General features: G+C 44.7%; 1 protein-coding gene across 4 annotated transcripts in view; it reads left to right on the forward strand.

Moving 5' to 3' along the window:
• Positions 1-20,584, forward strand: part of LOC118357390 (putative uncharacterized protein MYH16) — a 53,375-nt gene that overhangs the window by 29,609 nt on the left and 3,182 nt on the right. For all 4 annotated transcript variants that reach the window (XM_035734439.2, XM_035734441.2, XM_052478140.1 and 1 more), the window contains 16 exons: positions 427-483; positions 10,158-10,244; positions 10,415-10,660; positions 10,848-10,965; positions 12,110-12,237; positions 12,685-12,881; positions 13,353-13,485; positions 13,630-13,846; positions 17,446-17,582; positions 18,089-18,192; positions 18,550-18,742; positions 18,990-19,193; positions 19,408-19,533; positions 19,724-19,894; positions 20,045-20,245; positions 20,380-20,526. In XM_035734439.2, the coding sequence (XP_035590332.1) occupies positions 427-483; positions 10,158-10,244; positions 10,415-10,660; positions 10,848-10,965; positions 12,110-12,237; positions 12,685-12,881; positions 13,353-13,485; positions 13,630-13,846; positions 17,446-17,582; positions 18,089-18,192; positions 18,550-18,742; positions 18,990-19,193; positions 19,408-19,533; positions 19,724-19,894; positions 20,045-20,245; positions 20,380-20,526 (2,466 nt within the window). The remainder of the gene's footprint in view (positions 1-426; positions 484-10,157; positions 10,245-10,414; positions 10,661-10,847; positions 10,966-12,109; positions 12,238-12,684; positions 12,882-13,352; positions 13,486-13,629; positions 13,847-17,445; positions 17,583-18,088; positions 18,193-18,549; positions 18,743-18,989; positions 19,194-19,407; positions 19,534-19,723; positions 19,895-20,044; positions 20,246-20,379; positions 20,527-20,584) is intronic.

Raw genomic sequence — 20,584 nt, forward strand, 5'->3', positions numbered from 1 at the left:
GGCCGCCATGTATGAATTAAAGATAATGTGAAATGACAGTTGATATTCTCTGTTGAGCTGACTGACCTGATATGAAAGCCCAGTCCCATGCAGACTCAGTCTGAGGGTCAGAGTAGAAATGATGGAGGCTACTGCTGCTGCTGACATTCCTGCTGTGAAGAAAGAAAACCACTGGCATGCTGAACCAACCCAGGGAGAAATACAGAGAATGAGAATATCTCTCACCACAAACCTACTGCCCTGAAATAGCTAACCAACAACGGGGTAGTGCCTCTTATTTGCCCAGACAAAACATTGTATTTCTGCAGACTATGTAGGTTTACTGGGACAATGGGAATTATTCAAATCTGTCAGAAAGTTGCAGTGATTCTATGAAATGCTAGCACATGCATGTAATGAGGACAATGCTCTCTCGGTTCTCTGTAGGTCCGTATCGAGGAGCTGGAGGAGGAACTGGAGACAGAAAGAACCATGAGAGCCAAGGTACAGTACATCTGTCACTGGTCCAGTACTGTAACCCCTACATTATCACCTAACTCTATCAAACCTATTGCATCCATAACTCACTGGAGTTGGGCTGTCATTAGTGTTATAGGGGTGTGTGCTAGAGTTAGCGTTATGTTTGGAGGTGCTGTGGCCAGTACTGCGGTCTACTGTGGTCAGTGCAAGGCATGTCCTGCTGTCTACTGTGGTCAGTGCAAGGCATGTAAGGCATGTCCTGAACTGTCCGAGTGAATGTTTGTGGTGTTGGATGGCGGAGCTTCCTGAGGGAGAGTCCTGTATCACATATCAGTCAAAGACTAGAGCAGTCCAAGGTGCTGTGGGATGAGATGAGCTTTGCCCGGCAGTAATACTCTGAGATGTGGTGCAGCTAGGAGTTGTCATTGGATTGAAACCTTGGAAGGGAAGTCAAGGAGAGAGAAGGAGGAATATTTATTTTATTTAACCTTTATTTAACCAGGTAGGCTAGTTGAGAACAAGTTCTCATTTGCAACTGCGACCTGGCCAAGATAAAGCATAGCAGTGTGAACAGACAACACAGAGTTACACATGGAGTAAACAATTAACAAGTAAATAACACAGTAGAAAAAAAGGGGAGTCTATATACAATGTGTGCAAAAGGCATGAGGAGGTAGGCGAATAATTACAATTTTGCAGATTAACACTGGAGTGATAAATGATCAGATGGTCATGTACAGGTAGAGATATTGGTGTGCAAAAGAGCAGAAAAGTAAATAAATAAAAACAGTGTGGGGATGAGGTAGGTGAAAATGGGTGGGCTATTTACCAATAGACTATGTACAGCTGCAGCGATCGGTTAGCTGCTCAGATAGCCGAGGATCGGTAGGATAGTCAGTTTTACTAGGGTAAGCTTGGCGGCAAGAGTGAAGGAGGCTTTTTTTCGCGGAATAGAAAGCCGACTCTTGATTTGATTTTCGATTGGAGATGTTTGATATGAGTCTGGAAGGAGAGTTTGCAGTCTAGCCAGACACTTAGGTACTTATAGATGTCCACATATTCAAGGTCGGAACCATCCAGGGTGGTGATGCTAGTCAGGCGTGCGGGTGCAGGCAGTGAACGGTACAAAAGCATGCATTTGGTTTTACTAGCGTTTAAGAGCAGTTGGAGGCCACGGAAGGAGTGTTGTATGGCATTGAAGCTCGTTTGGAGGTTAGATAGCACAGTGTCCAATGACGGGCCGAAAGTATATAGAATGGTGTCGTCTGCGTAGAGGTGGATCAGGGAATCGCCCGCAGCAAGAGCAACATCATTGATATATACAGAGAAAAGAGTCGGCCTGAGAATTGAACCCTGTGGCACCCCCATAGAGACTGCCAGAGGACCGGACAGCATGCCCTCCGATTTGACACACTGAACTCTGTCTGCAAAGTAATTGGTGAACCAGGCAAGGCAGTCATCCGAAAACCGAAGCTACTGAGTCTGCCGATAAGAATATGGTGATTGACAGAGTCGAAAGCCTTGGCAAGGTCGATGAAGACGGCTGCACAGTACTGTCTTTTATCGATGGCGGTTATGATATCGTTTAGTACCTTGAGTGTGGCTGAGGTGCACCCGTGACCGGTTCGGAAACCAGATTGCACAGCGGAGAAGGTACGGTGGGATTCGAGATGGTCAGTGACCTGTTTGTTGACTTGGCTTTCAAGACCTTAGATAGGCAGGGCAGGATGGATATAGGTCTGTAACAGTTTGGGTCCAGGGTGTCTCCCTTTGAAGAGGGGGATGACTGCGGCAGCTTTCAATCCTTGGGGATCTCAGACGATATGAAAGAGAGGTTGAACAGGCTGGTAATAGGGGTTGCGACAATGGCGGCGGATAGTTTCAGAAATAGAGGGTCCAGATTGTCAAGCCCAGCTGATTTATACGGGTCCAGGTTTTGCAGCTCTTTCAAAACATCTGCTATCTGGATTTGGGTAAAGGAGAACCTGGAGAGGCTTGGGCGAGGAGCTGCGAGGGGGGGCGGAGCTGTTGGCCGAGGTTGGAGTAGCCAGGCGAAAGGCATGGCCAGCCGTTGAGAAATGCTTGTTGAAGTTTTCGATAATCATGGATTTATCGGTGGTGACCGTGTTACCTAGCCTCAGTGCAGTGGGCAGCTGGGAGGAGGTGCTCTTGTTCTCCATGGACTTCACAGTGTCCCAGAACTTTTTGGAGTTGGAGCTACAGGATGCAAACTTCTGCCTGAAGAAGCTGGCCTGAGCTTTCCTGACTGACTGCGTGTATTGGTTCCTGACTTCCCTGAACAGTTGCATATCGCGGGGACTATTCGATGCTATTGCAGTCCGCCACAGGATGTTTTTGTGCTGGTCGAGGGCAGTCAGGTCTGGAGTGAACCAAGGGCTGTATCTGTTCTTAGTTATGCATTTTTTGAACGGAGCATGCTTATCTAAAATGGTGAGGAAGTTACTTTTAAAGAATGACCAGGAATCCTCAACTGACGGGATGAGGTCAATGTCCTTCCAGGATACCCGGGCCAGGTCGATTAGAAAGGCCTGCTCACAGAAGTCTTTTAGGGAGCGTTTGACAGTGATGAGGGGTGGTCGTTTGACTGCGGCTCCGTAGCGGATACAGGCAATGAGGCAGTGATCGCTGAGATCCTGGTTGAAGACAGCGGAGGTGTATTTGGAGGGCTAGTTGGTCAGGATGACGTCTATGAGGGTGCCCTTGCTTACAGAGTTAGGGTTGTACCTGGTGGGTTCCTTGATGATTTGTGTGAGATTGAGGGCATCTAGCTTAGATTGTAGGACTGCCGGGGTGTTAAGCATATCCCAGTTTAGGTCACCTAACAGAACAAACTCTGAAGCTAGATGGGGGGCAATCAATTCACAAATGGTGTCCAGGGCACAGCTGGGAGCTGAGTGGGGTCGGTAGCAGGCGGCAACAGTGAGAGACTTATTTCTGGAGAGAGTAATTTTCAAAGTTAGTAGTTCGAACTGTTTGGGTATGGACCTGGAAAGTATGACATTACTTTGCAGGCTATCTCTGCAGTAGACTGCAACTCTTCCCCCTTTGGCAGTTCTATCTTGACGGAAGATGTTATAGTTGGGTATGGAAATCTCTGAATTTTTGGTGGCCTTCCTGAGCCAGGATTCAGACACGGCAAGGACATCAGGGTTAGCAGAGTGTGCTAAAGCAGTGAGTAAAACAAACTTAGGGAGGAGGCTTCTGATGTTGACATGCATGAAACCAAGGCTTTTTGATCACAGAAGTCAACAAATGAGGGTGCCTGGGGACATGCAGGGCCTGGGTTTACCTCCACATCACCCGCGGAACAGAGAAGGAGTAGTATGAGGGTGCGGCTAAAGGCTATCAAAACTGGTCGCCTAGAGCGTTGGGGACAGAGAATAAGAGGAGCAGGTTTCTGGGCATGGTAGAATATATTCAGGGCATAATGCGCAGACAGGGGTATGGTGGGGTGCGGGTACAGCGGAGGTAAGCCCAGGCACTGGGTGATGATGAGAGAGGTTGTATCTCTGGACATGCTGGTTGTAATGGGTGAGGTCACCGCATGTGTGGGAGGTGGGAAAAAGGATGTATCAGGGGTATGAGGAGTGGAACTAGGGGCTCCATTGTGAACTTAAACAATGATAACTAACCTGAGCAACAGTATACAAGGCATATTGACATTTGAGAGAGACATACAGCGAGGCATACAGTAATCACAGGTGTTGAATTGGGAAAGCTAGCTAAAACAGTAGGTGAGACAACAGCTAATCAGCTCGCACAACAACAGCAGGTAAAATGGCGTTGACTAGGCAACGGGGCCGACAGATAAAACAAACAAGCAGAATGGAGTACCGTGATTAATGGACAGTCCAGCGTGCATCAGCTATGTAGCCAAGTGATCAGTGTCCAGGGGGCAGTGGTGGATGGGGCAGGGAAGCTGGACTGGCGAGTGTTATCCAGGTTAAAAAACTAACAATGACTAAATAGCTTGTAGCTAGTTAGCTGGTTAGCTTCTGGAGGTTCTTGAGTGTGTTCTAAAAATTAAAAATAATAGTGATTCCGTATCACATTGGGTGAGGCAGGTTTCCGGAAGGTATAAACAAATAAAAAAATCGGAAAGAGATAGAAAGTACATATGGGTCCAGTGAGTGTTTGGGACGCGGCGATGCAGACGGTTAGCAGGCCTGTGCTAACAAGCCGGGGTAAACAAGCTAACAGTTAGCGGACCTGGGCTAAACAAGCTAGCAGTTAGCAGGCCGAATTAGCAAGCAAGGAGATAGCAAGGGCTAGAGAGTTAGCCTTTGGGGGACGCGCGATGGGGTGAGTCTGTTTATTCCTCTTCATGCGGTGACATCGATAGACCGGTCGTGGGCCCGGGTATTGTAGCCCAGGAGTATGCTACGGTGGTAAGCACAGCTGCTCTGGCCGGGCTAGCTTCAAGCTAAGTGGGTGGAAACGCTAGCCAGGAGTAATCATCCGGGGTTGCGGTTTAGCTCGATAGCTAGTTGTGAAGATCCAGCTGAAAAATGTTCCGTTTGCGGTGGGAATCCGGGGATAAAAAATAAATAGGTCCGTTATGCTCTGGTTAGCGTCGCGTTGTTCGAACTGGCGAGAGCTTTCTGAGCTAAAGGTTAGCTGATGGTTAGCTAACCATAGCTGGTGGTTAGCTGGCTAGCTTCAGTTGAGGGGTTCCGGTTCCGAAGTAAATATAAATACTTTAGGAAAAAGTAGCTACATTGGGTGAGGCGGGTTGCAGGAGAGTATTTGGAAGCTTAGGTTTAGCAAAATGTTTTTAAAAATATGCGAAGAAAAATATGTAAAACGGAAAAGAAACGATATATACAGGGGACACGATACGACAGGACGACTTACTGCTTCGCCATCTTGAATACTGGGGAAGGGAGTTAGGTTTGGAGAATGAAATAGAGAAGAATCAGTAAGGTGAGAGGTTGATTTCAGACAGGAAGGGTAGTGGAGGGTTCAGTTGGAGTAGGGAAGTGGGATTGAGGCAAATGGGAGTAACGGGGTTTGGGGGACCTGGCGTTTGGCATGCTGGTGGGGTAAATAGGTCTGTCCCGTGCCTCTGGTGGTTACCCCAAATCAGCTGCACCTGTGATAATAAATCAGAGGAAAGCCCTGGTGTTTCTGGTTAACTCACAGAGCAGCCCCGGAGGCAAACAGAGCCCCTACATCCGACCATTCCAAACACGCATGAAAACACAAATGGACACACACACACACACACACACACACACACACACACACACACACACACACACACACACACACACACACACACACACACACACACACACACACACTCCTCCACCTTGCTCCGCACGAGCGTGACAGAAGTAATGGACAAGGATCATTTTTTCGCTCTCCTTCTTCAGTATGCTAAGTTGGCCAAAAGGCATCTGGTATATTTGTATGTTAAGGCTACAAACAGGGTTTAAAACTCTGAGCTTAGTCCATGTCAATCCAATCCCTTGTAGAAGAGAAGATTGTTCACTTAACAGTAGGAGGAGATTGTTAACCCCTTCTTATGTGAAACGAGACTTGAGTTTTGTGTGTATTTTAGAGGGACCGACTCTGCTGCGATTCCACTGTGGCAATAAGCAGGCCAGAGATAGAAACATACATTTTTCATCCTCGCTGGTGGTGAATGGAGTGACATCCAGTCCCTTTAGGCTGTTTGCACACTTCTTCCCTAGCTCTGGGTGGCACACACACACACACTGGGTGGTATACTTAACTAATAGCCCTGTGCTCCCCCTGCCTCCTATTAAAGCCAGCAGAGTGTGAGAGAGACAGGCAGAGACTTGTAAAGCTTTATCTCAGTGTCTCTAACACACATACCAGCGCTGCAGACAGGCTGTCCATTGTCTGGCTCAGCTCAGGTAGGGAGAGATGAGGAGATAGTGCCGGCACTATCTCCTGGTACAGTTTTCCATGGAATCTTCTCCCCAGTGGAATGTCGGACACACACACACACACACGCTCACCCAAACTCCCCGACACTCTCATGCAAACAAGAGTTGTCTGCCATTCCACATGGACTAAGACAAAGCTGACCTTCCTTTAACCTCTTTCGTTTACAACAGAAAGGGAACGGTTGTGAAGTGTATTAAGCTGAAGAAGCTGTTGACACTGTCCATGGACTGGCGAGAGTGATGACAGAAACAGGTCAGAGGTCAGAGTGCATGGGCTAGACAGAGATAGGGAGCTATAGTGGTAGAGTGGGGAAGGGTGAGTGCACAGGAAACTGAAAGATGAGATCCCTCTGCTTGGTTGGAGCTGAAATGAGATTAGTCTGTTTTCACTTTGAGTGCTGATTAACCATGTCAAGAGGAAGCCCATACAGAGAATACATAATGTAGAATATCAGGAATCAGGCACAAATACTGTACATGGACAAACACACTTGGCTTTGAGGTAGTGTGGCCTACCAAACACTACCAGTGGACTGAAGCTTTAACCTTCTACTGCAGTGGGCTATATCAGTGTTTCTTAGTAGTCTTTAACAAATCTACTTTGAAACAAAAGTGTACACCTCACACACATGGTTATGGTCTTAAGAAAAGATAACTGTTCCATGTCAGATATAGAGTTGAAATATTCAATTTTGAGTTTGCATCCCATTATGACACTTTATACACAGTTGAAGTTGGAAGTTTACATACACCTTAGCCAAATACATTTAAACTCAGTTTAACAATTCCTGACATTTAATCCTAGTAAAAATTCCCTGTCTTAGGTCAGTCACCACTTCATTTTAAGAATGTGAAATGCGAGAACAATAGTAGAGAAAATGATTTATTTCAGCTTTTATTTCTTTCATCACATTCCCAGTGGGTCAGAAGTTTACATACACTCAATTAGTATTTGGTAGCTTTGCCTTTAAATTGTTTAACTTGTGTCAAACGTTTCGGGTCGAGTTCCACAAGTTTCCCACAATAAGTTGGGTGAATTTTGGCCCATTCCTCCTGACAGAGCTGGTGTAACTGAGTCAGGTTTGTAAGCCTCATTGCTCGCACATGCTTTTTCAGTTCTGCCCACAAATGTTCTATAGGATTGAGGTCAGGGCTTTGTGATGGCCACTCCAATACCTTGACTTTGTTGTCCTTAAGCCTTTTTGCCACAACTTTGGAAGTATGCTTGGGGTCATTGTCCATTTGGAAGACCCATTTGCAACCAAGCTTTAACCTCCTGACTGATGTCTTGAGATGTTGCTTCAATATATCCACCTCGTTTTCCCTGCCATCTATTTTGTTAAATGCACCAGCCCCTCCTGCAGCAAAGCACCCCACAACATGATGCTGCCACCCCCTTGCTTGTCACGATCATCGTAAGGAGTGGACCAAAATGCAGCGGGGTATGTGTTGATGATTTTTTTCATTAAAGAGAGCACTGAACACTGAATACAAACTATACAAAACAATAAACGAATAACGACCGTGAAGCTATAATGAGAACTGTGCTGACACAAGCAACTAACATAGACAATCACCCACAACCCAAAATGACAAAACAGGCTACCTAAATATGACTCCCAATCAGAGACAACGACTAACACCTGCCTCTGATTGAGAACCATATCAGGCCAAACACAGAAACAGACAAACTAGACATACAACATAGAATGCCCACTCAGATCACACCCTGACCAAACAAAACATAGACACATACAAAGCAAACTATGGTCAGGGTGTGACATTGCCTCACATTGGGATGGTGCTCTTCAGCTTGCAAGCCTCCCCCTTTTTCTTCCAAACATAACAATGGTCATTATGGCCAAACAGTTCTATTTTTGTTTCATCAGACCAGATGATATTTCTTCAAAAAGTACAATCTTTGTCCCCATGTGCAGTTGCAAACCGTAGTCTGGCTTTTTTATGGTGGTTTTGGAGCAGTGGCTTCTTCCTTGCTGAGTGGCCTTTCTGGTTATGTCGATATAGGACTAGTTTTACTGTGGATATAGATACTTTTGTACCTGTTTCCTCCAGCATCTTCACAAGGTACTTCGCTGTTGTTCTGGGATTGATTTGCACTTTTCGCACCAAAGTATGTTCATCTCTAGGAGACAGAACGTGTCTTCTTCCTGAGCGGTATGACGGCTGTGTGGTCCCATGGTGTTTATACTTGCGTATTATTGTTTGTACAGATGAACGTGGTACCTTCAGACGTTTAGAAATTGCTCCCAAGGATGAACCAGACTTGTGGGGGTCTACAATTTTTTTCTGAGGTCTTGGCTGATTTATTTTAATTTTCCCATGAAGTCAAGCAAAGAGGCACTGAGTTTGAAGGTAGCCCTTGAAATACATCCACAGGTACACCTCCAATTGACTCAAATGATGTCAATTAGCCTATCAGAAGCTTCTAAAGCCATGACTTCATTTTCTGGAATTTTCTAAGCTGTTTAAAGGCACAGTCAACTTAGTGTATGTAAACTTCTGAACCACTGGAATTGTGATACAGTGAATAATAAAAGTGAAATAATCTGTCTGTAAACAATTGTTGGAAAAATTACTTGTGTCATGCACAAAGTAGATGTCCTAACTGAAAACTACAGTTTGATATTAACAAGACATTTGTGGAGTGGTTGAAAAACGAGTTTATGACTCCAACCTAAGTGTATGTTAACTTCCGACTTCAACTGTACATCACAGAAGACTGAAATATAACAAAAAACAGTTTGACATAGAAACACCAGATATTTGTCGTTTAAAAAAAAAAAATACTTTTTTTTGTATGAAAAACATTTGTATGAAAAACATTTAGAACATTCCATCCACGAGGCCACTGGGACATTTGACTGGAGGAAAGGGCTACAGACCCTCTCAACATTCACAACAGCTTTAAAACAGCAGTAAAAGATCAACATAAAACCAACAACAGCGTTCAACTGGAACATCTAAAGCTTTGATTGTTTGTGCATTTCACGACCATATGTTTCAGAGTACTATAACCGTTACATGTGTTGCCTTGTTTTAATATGGAAATGCCTCAAGTTTTAGATAAACATCACCCAAGCTTGTCATTACCACTCTGATTGTGATTGACCTTTGAAGATCACATTTATGGAGATGATGCTTAGTCTGGTCTAGCACAACATAGATTTTTATATAGACATTTAAATCATTTACACTTCTCTACCTGGAAACACAGAGATGGTTGTAGCTACTGTAGATGACCAAGAAAGAGTCGCCGCTCAATATTTGGACTTTGCAATGGATGCTCCTCCCTGCTGTTCGTTGATCCTGACCTCTGAACCCGGTGGAGGTCACTTCCTGTTGGTGTCTTTCAATCACAGAAATCCCCAGGATGTGGGATCATTTTGGTGGGTCCAGATCGAATCTGCAGGGATGTTTACTTACCAACATCTTTACAGTGTTTCCAGCATATTTAATTAATAAAACTGCAGCTATCGATGCTTTGTCGCTTTAGATGCTCTCAGGCTGTTACATAGATGACCACAGCTGGTTTACACAAGGAAGATATAACCCACCGACAAGAGTCTCACTTTGATGATGTCACTGTGTGTGGAGAGGATACTGTTTGTGATAAACTGAGCCGGATCTGTTTCTGACGCAATTGCACCCAGAAACAAATCTCGCATGAGCACTGGCCTCTAGCCAACTAATTTGTAATTGTTAAGTCTATTATGAGACACTACAAATGACTTTGTTTTGTAGGTGGAGAAGCAGAGAGCTGATCTGACCAGAGAACTGGATGACCTTACTGACCGACTGGAGGAGGCAGGGGGAGCCACAGCTTCACAGGTACACATGCAGACAAACACACTCTAGCATGTAACCCTGAGATGTATTGGCACTTCACATGTCACTCCATTTGACCAGTAATGGGAGGAATGTAACAGTAATCATAGCCATTGTAAATGGGATGACTAGCTTCGACCTTCCCCTCTCACTCCCTCCATCACTTCACTCAGATTGAAGTAAATAAAAAGCGGGAGGCGGAGCTCCAGCGTCTGAGAAGGGACTTGGAGGAGTCTTCTATCCAATCAGAGGCCCTGGCTGCGTCTCTAAGGAAGCGTCATGGTGATGCGATGGCAGAGCTGGGAGAGCAGTGTGAGAGTCTCCAGAGGACCAGGGCCAAGCTGGACAAGGAGAAACAGAGTCTACGCATGGAGTTGGAGGACCTTGCTGCCTCACTGGACACCCTGCAGAAAGTCAGGGTTAGTCACACCTCGGATGGGAAGGCTGTCCCTGAGAGTTAGCGATTCGTTCTATCACAGTGACCCACATCAAGCTTTTGGAGGTGTCTTGTAAAACCTTTCACACTCTAAAAAGAATCAGCCATGTGAGTGCCTATGTAATATGGCCAAAGCGCCTAGAAATGACATGTTTTCATCTTATCACCAGATGTCGACAGACAGCCAGCTGAGGAAGCTGGAGGAGCAGCTCTCTGAGGCCAACACCAGAGGAGACGATCTGCAGAAAGCCCTGACTGAGGTCAACGTAGCCAGGAACAGACTCACAGGTGCACGTACAATTGCAAACACACAACCTCGCACACACAACCAAGTAAAAGCTCAAAGCCTTTGGCGTGTCTCCAATGTTCAGTTCAATCGGGTTTAACCCTCTACTTGGCTTAGAGTGCAGAGTACAAATACTCACACAAACAGATTGAACAGAGTTAGTCAGCACTAGGACTGTAGACACAGATCGAACAGGGCTGTGGTGCAACAAAGACCTTATGACACAGTCTTGAGTTTAGACCAATTGGCCTACCGCCAGCCAAACTCAGTTCAGCCCAGTCCAGTGCTGAGCAATGGGAAACAGACACACTAGAAGAAACTACATCATTTACAGCTTCTCCACTATTGGCCTCAGATGGCCTTGAATGCGGCAGGGGAAATATCATTAAGTATCATATAAAGTGCTGCCATGAACCCTCTGCGAATTCCGTTAAGAGTCCTCTCTTTGTCTTTGCTCTGTGTATTAAAAAAATCACTGTGAGCATAGCTATCATATGTGTGTGTTTGTGTGTTTATATCAGTTAGCTGTATGGTAAAAGTGCTAAATCTTGTACAAACCCAGTCGGCCACATCAGTTTTGACCAAGTCGGTCTCTGTCCCCTGTATGTTCTGGTAGTTGATAACACCCCTGGGCCTAGATTCAATCAGATCAAGCATTCACCCGCGATAGAAGACACCCTCAAAGATGATATTTTGGTGGTGTCGAAGGTGTAACGTTAGAGATATCAAATCGGTGAGAGGCTGCTTGTGTGGTCATTCACGAAGCCACACCCATCCCACTTGCGTTAGATGTTCAGAACAGGAAAGTGTAGGGTCTATAAAAAATAATGACACTCAAATTGAAAATCATGAAACCAAATATTGAGGATTTCTATCAGCCTAATCGAGGTGTAGATTACGCATTCCAGTGTTTGAACTAAAGAAGGCTGCATGGGATTTCCCTTAATGTGACTCCATGCAACCAAAGGCAAAGTCCGCTTTAGGTATAATGCTGCAAGCCGCTTGTGGATTTGACTGCTCTAGCGCAGTTCGACCTCCGACACTGCCGGGGGAAAAAAACGCTATGCGGGTGTCGGCTGGCACGGATCTGATAGAATCTAGCCCCTGGTTGTGTCTCTAACTTGTCTTCTCTCTGTGTGATGTTAGCCGACAACACAGACCTGGCCAGACAGCTGGAGGAGGCAGAGAGCAGAGCCAGCCAGGTCTGTCGCTCCAAGACCCTGATTGTGACCCAACATGAAGACATCAAGAAACAGATGGACGAGGAGCTTAAGGTAGGACCAGGCAGTGGAGTGTGTGTGTGGAGGGGGGATGTTTTCAGTTGTGTCAATAACTGATAAGAATTGAGGAATCTAAGCATCGGAATGACCTCATATCCCAAATATGTGTCCTCCCTACGCACAATGTTTCATTACGGATCCTTATAGCTTTCAGATGTCTTGGACAGTTTCTGTGCATCTCTCCCCCATTCTAAGCTGGCCCTGGGCAGCAGTCTGGCAGGGCTGGGTCCGGAGTGTGTTACAGTGTGTGTCTTTTTCACGGTCCCTAGTCTAAGCTGGCCCTGGGCAGCAGTCTGGCAGGGCTGCGTCCGGAGTGTGTTACAGTGTGTGTCTTTTTCACGGTCCCCAGTCTAAGCTGGCCCTGGGCAGCAGTCTGGCAGGGCTGCGTCCGGAGTGTGTTACAGTGTATGTGACAGTGTGTGTCTTTTTCACGGTCCCCAGTCTAAGCTGGCCCTGGCCAGCAGTCTGGCAGGGCTGCGTCAGGAGTGTGAGGTGTTGAAGGAACAGCTCGAGGAGGAGCAGGAGAGCAAGCTGGAGCTGCAGCGTTTCATCTCCAAACTCAACACCGAGGTCACACATTGGAGGACCAAACATGAGGCGGACGCCATACAGCACTTGGACGAACTGGAGGAGACCAAGTAAGACACATACTAGTATACAGAACACACACACACACAAATGCAACTGAGCTAGAAGACAAGAAGGGAGAGTTACACCCAAAATCTTGCCTACTTCTTTCTACAACATACTGTGTGCCAATCGTACGACATACTATTTAGATCATACTGCTAAGTAAACATTCACGCAGTAAGCAACAAACATAAAATGCTAGGCTCACCACACTGAGAATGTGTCATGTTTCCCGCCATTCATTTTGCTACAGTCTATCCCCTGATTTTGAGCTGAGTGTTGTCAAACACACATGGGTCTGAAAAGCCGATTCGCTTTTTCAATCGCATGCAGCGAATTGTACTGGATGAAAAGCCAACATTAGTATGACATCCTGGCATCTCTAGCATACTTTCAAAATGTCACATACTACAAGTATGTACAGGTATTGAGACACACTCACACACACCTTCATATCCAGACATTTGTGTGTGTTCCAGGAAGAAGCTGGCGTCTCGGCTCCAGGAGGCTGAGGAGGCGGTGGAGGCCACCCAGGCTAAGTGCTCCTCTCTGGAGAAGACCAAGCAGAGACTCCAGGGAGAGGTGGAGGACCTCTGCATAGACCTGGAGAAGGTAAGAAGACACATTAAAACATGGCAGAGGAGCTGAATAACCTACTTTATCAATGTAATCAGTTATTAACTGGTCATAACTGAGAAATGGTAGCTGGCAGGTGATAATGACCAATCCTTCTGCCTTCATTGTTCTTCCTTCCAGGCTAGTAATTGTGGCCAGGCGCTGGATAAGAAACAGCGCATCTTGGAAAAGCAGCTGGGCGACTGGAGGCAGAAGTGTGAGGAGCTGGTGCTGGAGGTGGAGGGTTGTCAGAAGGAGAGCAGACAGCACGCCACGGAGCTCTTCAAACTGAAGACGGCCCATGAAGAGGCTCTGGAACAGGGAGATGCCCTACGCAGAGAGAACAAGGCCTACCAGGGTGAGGGTTAAATACCACAGTACAAAGCCCTGGAACAAGGCCTACCAGGATCAAATCGAATTTTATTTGTCACATACGCCAAATATAACAAGTGTAGACTTTATTGTGAAATGCTTAGTTACGGGCCCTTTCCTAACAATGCTGTTAAAAACTAAGAAAATTAATAAATAGATCAAATGAAAATAGTAGTATTAATAGTATTTGGTAGCATTGCCTTTGAATTGTTTAACTTGGGGCAAACGTTTTGGGAAGCCTTCCACAAGCTTCCCACAATAAGTTGGGTGAATTGTGGCCCATTCCTCTTGGCAGAGCTGGTGTAACGGAGTCAGGTTTCTAGGCCTCCTTGCTCACACACGCTTTTTAACATGTTTTTTTCACATGCTTTTTCTTAAGCCATTTTGCCACAACTTTGGAAGTATATTTGGAAGACCCATTTGCGACCAAGCTTTATAAATTAACTTAGGGCTAGTCGTCCCATCAGTGGGACACCTGTTGACAACATCCGGTGAAATTGGAGGGCGTGCAATTCAAATAAATAATCGTAATATTAAACATTTATGAACATATCTTATATCGGTTAAAAGCTTAAATTATGTTTAATCTAACTGCATTGTCCTATTTACAATAGGCTTTACAGCGAAAGCATACCATGCGATTGTTTGAGGACGACACCCCACATCAACATATTTTTCAACCAACACAGGCTTCATAAAATCACAAATAGCGATGAACCTTTCTAGGGCAGGCGTTCCGCTAGCGGAACCCCTCGACAACATTCCGCTGAAAAGACAGCGCGTGAAATTAAAAAATATTTTTTTGAAATATGCAACTTTCACATATTAACCTCTTAGAGCAAGCCAACAGGAAATGCAAATGCGCAAACGCCAAATGCTAATAGTACTCGATAAAACTCAAACTTTCATTAAAACACACATGCAGCGTACTCAATTAAAGCTATACTCGTTGTGAATCTAGCCAACAAGTCGGCGAAAGCATGAGAAGCTATTATCTGATAGCATGCAACACCCCGAAATACCTGAAGGGGACATAAACAAAATAATTAGCGTAGCCGGCGCTACACAAAACGCAGAAATAAAATATAAAACATTCATTACCTTTGACGAGCTTCTTTGTTGGCACTCCTATATGTCCCATAAACATCACAATCGGGTCTTTTTTTTCGATTAAATCCGTCCATGTATACCCAAAATGTCCATTTATGAAGCCCGTCTGATCCAGGAAAAAACAACTTTCCAAAACGCAACGTAATTTTTTTTAATTAAAAAAGTTGCCTATAAACTTAGACAAAACACTTCAAACTACTTTTGTAAACCAACTTTAGGTATTTTTGGTGAACAGTTTTCCTTGGGCTTTTGCCTGCTACACACGTTCTGTTATAGTCACAGACATGATTTAACTAGTTTTCGAAACTTCAGAGTGTTTTCTATCCACACATACTAATTATATGCATGTATTATATTCCTGGCATGAGTAGCAGGACGTTGAAATTTTGTGCGATTTTTAACAAAACGTTGAAAAAAAGACCCAATCTTTCAAGTCCAATACAGCAGATGAAAGATACACATCTTTCTAATCTACCCATTGTGTCTGAATTCAAAAATGCTTTACAGCAAAAGCACAACATATGATTATGTTAGGTCATAGCCAAGACACAGCCATTTTTCCAGCCAAAGATAGGAGTCACAAAAAGCAGAAATATAGGTAAAATTAATCACTAACCTTTGATGATCTTCATCATATGACACTCATAGGATATCATGTTACACAATACAAGTATGTTTTGTTCGATAATGTGCATATTTCTATCCAAAAATCTCAGTTTACATTGGCGCCTTACGTGCAGGAATGTTTTGATTCCAAAACATCCGGTGATTTTGCAGAAATACTAATAATAAACATTGATAAAAGATAGTGTTATTCACAGAATTAAAGATAGACTTCTCCTTAATGCCACCGCTGTGTCAGATTTTAAAAAAAACTTTACGGAAAAAGCATCATCTGAGAACGGCGCTCAGAACCCAAAACAGCCAGAGGAATATCTGCCATTTTGGAGTCAACATAAATTAGAAATTACACCATAAATATTCACTTACCTTTGATGATCTTCATCAGAAGGCACTCCCAGGAATCCCAGTTCGACAATAAATGACTGATTTGTTCCATATTTATTCCATATTTGTTCCATATTTATGTCCAAATAGCCACTTGTTGTTAGCGTATTCAGCCCAGTAATCCATCTTCATGAGGGGCAGGCACTTCTCCAGACAAAAACTCGAAATGTTCTGTTACAGTCCTTTAGAAACATGTCAAACGATGTATGGAATCAATCTTTAGGATGTGTTTATCATAAAACATCAATAATGTTCCAACTGGAGAATTCCTTTGTCTTCAGAAAAGTACTGGAATGAGTGTTAACTCTGTCGGGAGCACGTGTCATGAAACCAAGGCACTCTGCCAGACCACTGACTCAAAGAGGTCTCATGAGCCCCTCCATTATAGTAGAATCCTCATTCAAGTTTCTAAAGATGGTTGACATCTAGTGGAAGTTGTAGGAGGTGCAACTTTATCCATATCTCAATGTGTATTTGGTAGGCCAAGCTTTGAAAAACTACAAACCTCAGATGTCCCACTTCCTGGTTGGATTCTTCTCAGGTTTTCACCTGTCATATGAGTTCTGTTATACTCACAGACATCGTTCAAATGGTTTTAGAAACTTTCTATCCAATACTAATAATAATATGCATATATTAGCATCTGGAACAGAGTAGGAGGCAGTTCACTCTGGGAACGCTATTCATCCAAAAGTGAAAATGCTGCCCCCTATCCCAAAAGGTTAAATAAATCACTTTTTGAAAATCTTCCTCTGTTTGCAATCCCAAGGGTCCCAGCTACAACATGCATGATCATTTTTTAGATAGAATCCTTCTTTATATCCCAAAAAGTCAGTTTAGTTGGCGCCATTGATTTCAGTCATCCACTCGTTCAACATGCAGACAAAGGAATCTAAAAAGATACCACTAAACTTTGTTAAAACAAGCCAAACTACATTTCTATTTAATCCTCAGGTACCCTAAAATGTAAATAAACTATAATATTTCATACAGAAAGAAGTACGTTCAATGGAAAAATAAAATTAGCAAGTTCGAGTCACGCATCACAGATTGATTTCCAACTGTGACTCCTGCTACCAAAACTCAAAATTCTTCCTTGTTTTGGAAGAATCAAGCCTGAAACTTGAACAAAGACTGTTGACATGTAGTGGAAGCCATAGGAATTGCAATCTAGAATTGCATAGAAACCATAGCTTTCCATTGAAAGAGCATGGGATCCCAATGTATTGGATGAATCCCGGAACATATTCCAATCTGTGCTTGCAAAAGTCTTGTAGCTTAGGGTGAGAGATGATACATGTTTAAAGCCCAGGGTATAAAGGAAAACTTCCAGTTACTGAAATAATGGAGGCCATTAGGTGTTCTACAGGGCTCTGTTTTAGACACTTTTATTCGGGTAAAACATTCTCATGATCTCTCGAGGTGTTTTCTGCGTGACTGAGTGCAACTCTTCTGTCGTTAACTCAGAGGAGATAGTTGACCTGACTGACCAGCTCTCGGATGGAGGCAAGAGTGTCCACGAGCTGCAGAAGACGAAGAAGAAGATAGAGATGGAGAAGGAGGAGCTGCAGGCCTCATTGGAAGAGTCTGAAGCTGCCTTAGAGGTATGGAGGTTACAGTAGGAGGTGGCCATATTGGGTGGAATAAAACAAGTCTACACCAATCATTCCACAACTATTACGTAATATGCATTTAAATGTGTTATCTTAGATCATTGTCACATTCAATATTATTTGATCTCTGTTTATATAAGAGTTAAATTCTCCTCATCGTACGTCATACACAATGTAAGACTGAGGTGTGGAGGTGAAACAGTGTGGCAGCGATGTGGCAGATCTGACAGTGAGTGGGGAGAAAAGGCCCCCAGACAACATGTTTCAATTAGTATTGGCCATTCATGCAGGCCGAGAGCAGACAGATCCCAGCCACTGATAACACTACACCATCAGCTATCTGCTCCTATAATCAGCCTGGCCCTCCAGGGACTGGAATCTTACTAGACAGGAGCCCCCTGGCTACTCGGCATAGATGGTTGATTCACCCACCTCTCTCTACTTTTCTTTCCCTCGCTCACCCACCCGCCCGCTTGCTCCCCCCTCCCCCTCTCCAGGCTGAGGAGACCAAGGTGCTGCGTCTGCATCTGGAACTGTCCCAGGCTAAAGGAGACATGGAGAGGAGACTCCAGGAGAAAGAGGAGGAGTTTGAGGCAGCAAGGTAAGGTACCCACTGTCCATAGAGCTGCATTTTCATTTAAGAAAAATTTGTTTTTCCCCTCTGCCCTTTGTCTTTCTTTTCAACTGAAAGGGATTTATTTTAAGGAATTGTTTTAGCTTTTGGGGGAAATGGCTAACTTCCTGCATTGCAACATATTTTTCCATTGGGAAGAGAGAAAAATATAAAGTTTTATAATGTTATTCTACACATTTTGCCATTGCATATGGCATGTTCATATGCTATCTAGCGAGGCCCCAACCTCCAGGGGGCAATCCCCCCTACCCGTTCCGTAATCCGGCCCTGCTTCTTCAGTTGATTGCTCTATTGATAACCCCCTTCTCTCTCCTCCCCTTCCAGGAAGAGCCACCAGAGGGCGCTGGAGTCCCTTCAGGCCAGTCTGGATGTGGAGGTCAAAGGTCGTGGTGAGGGGTTGAGGGTGAAGAAGAAGCTGGAGTCTGACCTAAATGAGCTGGAACTACAGGTGGACCTGTTCACCAAGAACAACATAGAGCTCACCAAGAACACAAAGAAGATGCAGCAGCAGATCAAGGTGAGATTCTACACCTCCATCGCTTCTCTCCCTCTCTCTTTTGCGCTCTCGTCCTCCTCATCCCCTTTCTTCCCTTGCTCCTTCCTTTACTCAGTCTCCTCTGCTTGCCCGACTCTTTCTTCAGCGTTTCCCTCTCTCTCTCTCTCTACCTCCTTTTCTCTCCTCTTCCCACCCTCTGAAAGGAGCTGCATACAGAATGTGATTGATTTATTAGTGGATTGACCTCTTCTCTCCTTTTCTTTCTTAGGAACTGCAGGGCCAATTGGAGGAGGAGGTGCGTGGGCAGGAGGAGCGGAGGGAGGAGCAGACCGTGTTGGAGCGACGCTGCCTCCTGCTGGTGAGCGAGGGAGAGGAGACACGTGGTGCGCTGGAGAATGCTGACAGACAACGCAAAACCTTAGAGATTGAGCTCACAGAGACCAACGAGAGGTACAACGACCTCAACAACCAGGTAGAGTACAGATTGCAACACCTTCTGTTCAGTGTTTTATCAATAATAAATCAAATTAAACTGGCTTAGTTACATTATGGAAATTAGGCTAAAAGAGCTCAGTTTCTCACTGAATAAACAATGAACAACAGAACTTCAGCCGGTACATGAATCAATCCTCTCCCATGCTAACCTCATGTTGTCAAGTTCATGGTGGTTTTGTTTCCTGCTGTAGTTCCAGTCAGCGCTGAGTGGTAGGAGAAAACTGGATGTGGATTTACAGGCACTGCAGCAGGAGCATGAGGAGCTGCAGAACGAACTGAGAGGAGCCAATGACAAGATCAAGAAGGCCAACTGTGAGGTAGGACAATACCGGATTTTTGATCATTAGGATCATTGGTTTTAATTGACTTGTCAATAGAACATTATTTATAAATGTATTTTTTAAAATAAAAATGTATTTCTCAAAGTATCAATACAATACAAATGTACTGTATGTATGCCTGTCTTTGAGAACCAGTGGAATAGAAATTGATGTCCCTTCTCTCCAGGGAGCACGTGTGTCAGAGGAACTGAGGTTAGAGCAGGACCACACCCTGCACATGGAGCGGGTGAAGAAGGGTCTGGAGGCCCAGTTAAAGGACATGGGCACCAGGCTGGACGAGGCTGAGCAGATGGCCCTCAAAGGAGGCAAGAAGATCATCCAGAAACTGGAGGGCAAGGTAAACGCACACACACTCACATATGCTCAAACACTGGTCCTAAACGTTGAAATGGTTGTTTCTGTCGCATTGCCCAGTGTTTCAGGTTTACAGGGAAAGATGGGCATCAAAATGTATATTTTTCTAGACTGACCATGTGTCTGGCTCTAGGTAAAGGAGCTGGAGTTGGAGCTGGACTCGGAGCAGAAGCGTCACGCTGAGACGGTGAAGACGCTGCGTAAGAACGAGCGTCGTCTGAAGGAGCTACTCTTCCAGTCCGAGGAGGACCAGAAGAACCAACACCGCATGCAGGAACTTGTGGAGAGACTCCAGAACAAGATGAAGGCCTACAAGAGACAAGTAGAGGAGACGGTAAGGCTTGTCTGTCTGTTTGTCTGTCTGTCCATCCGTTTCTCTTGCTCCTTCTCCCTTTTCCCATCCTCTCGTTTTCTCTCAGTCTCTGTCATTCCGTTGTCTTTACAACATGACTTGCACCTTTCCTACAGGAGGAGCAGGCCAACATGAACCTCGCTAAGTACAGGAAGACTGTACATGAGTTGGATGATGCTGAAGAAAGGGCAGACATCGCTGAGTCAGCCCTCACCAAGATCAGGACCAAGAACCGCGGTAGCTTCAGCAAGGGATACTCGTCTGTAAGTCCTACAACCTTACCGCATTAACTTGAATTGAAGATAGTCAAATCATCATTAA

This window comes from Oncorhynchus keta, chromosome 24 (assembly GCF_023373465.1).
Source record: "Oncorhynchus keta strain PuntledgeMale-10-30-2019 chromosome 24, Oket_V2, whole genome shotgun sequence".
Lineage (NCBI taxonomy): Eukaryota > Metazoa > Chordata > Actinopteri > Salmoniformes > Salmonidae > Oncorhynchus > Oncorhynchus keta.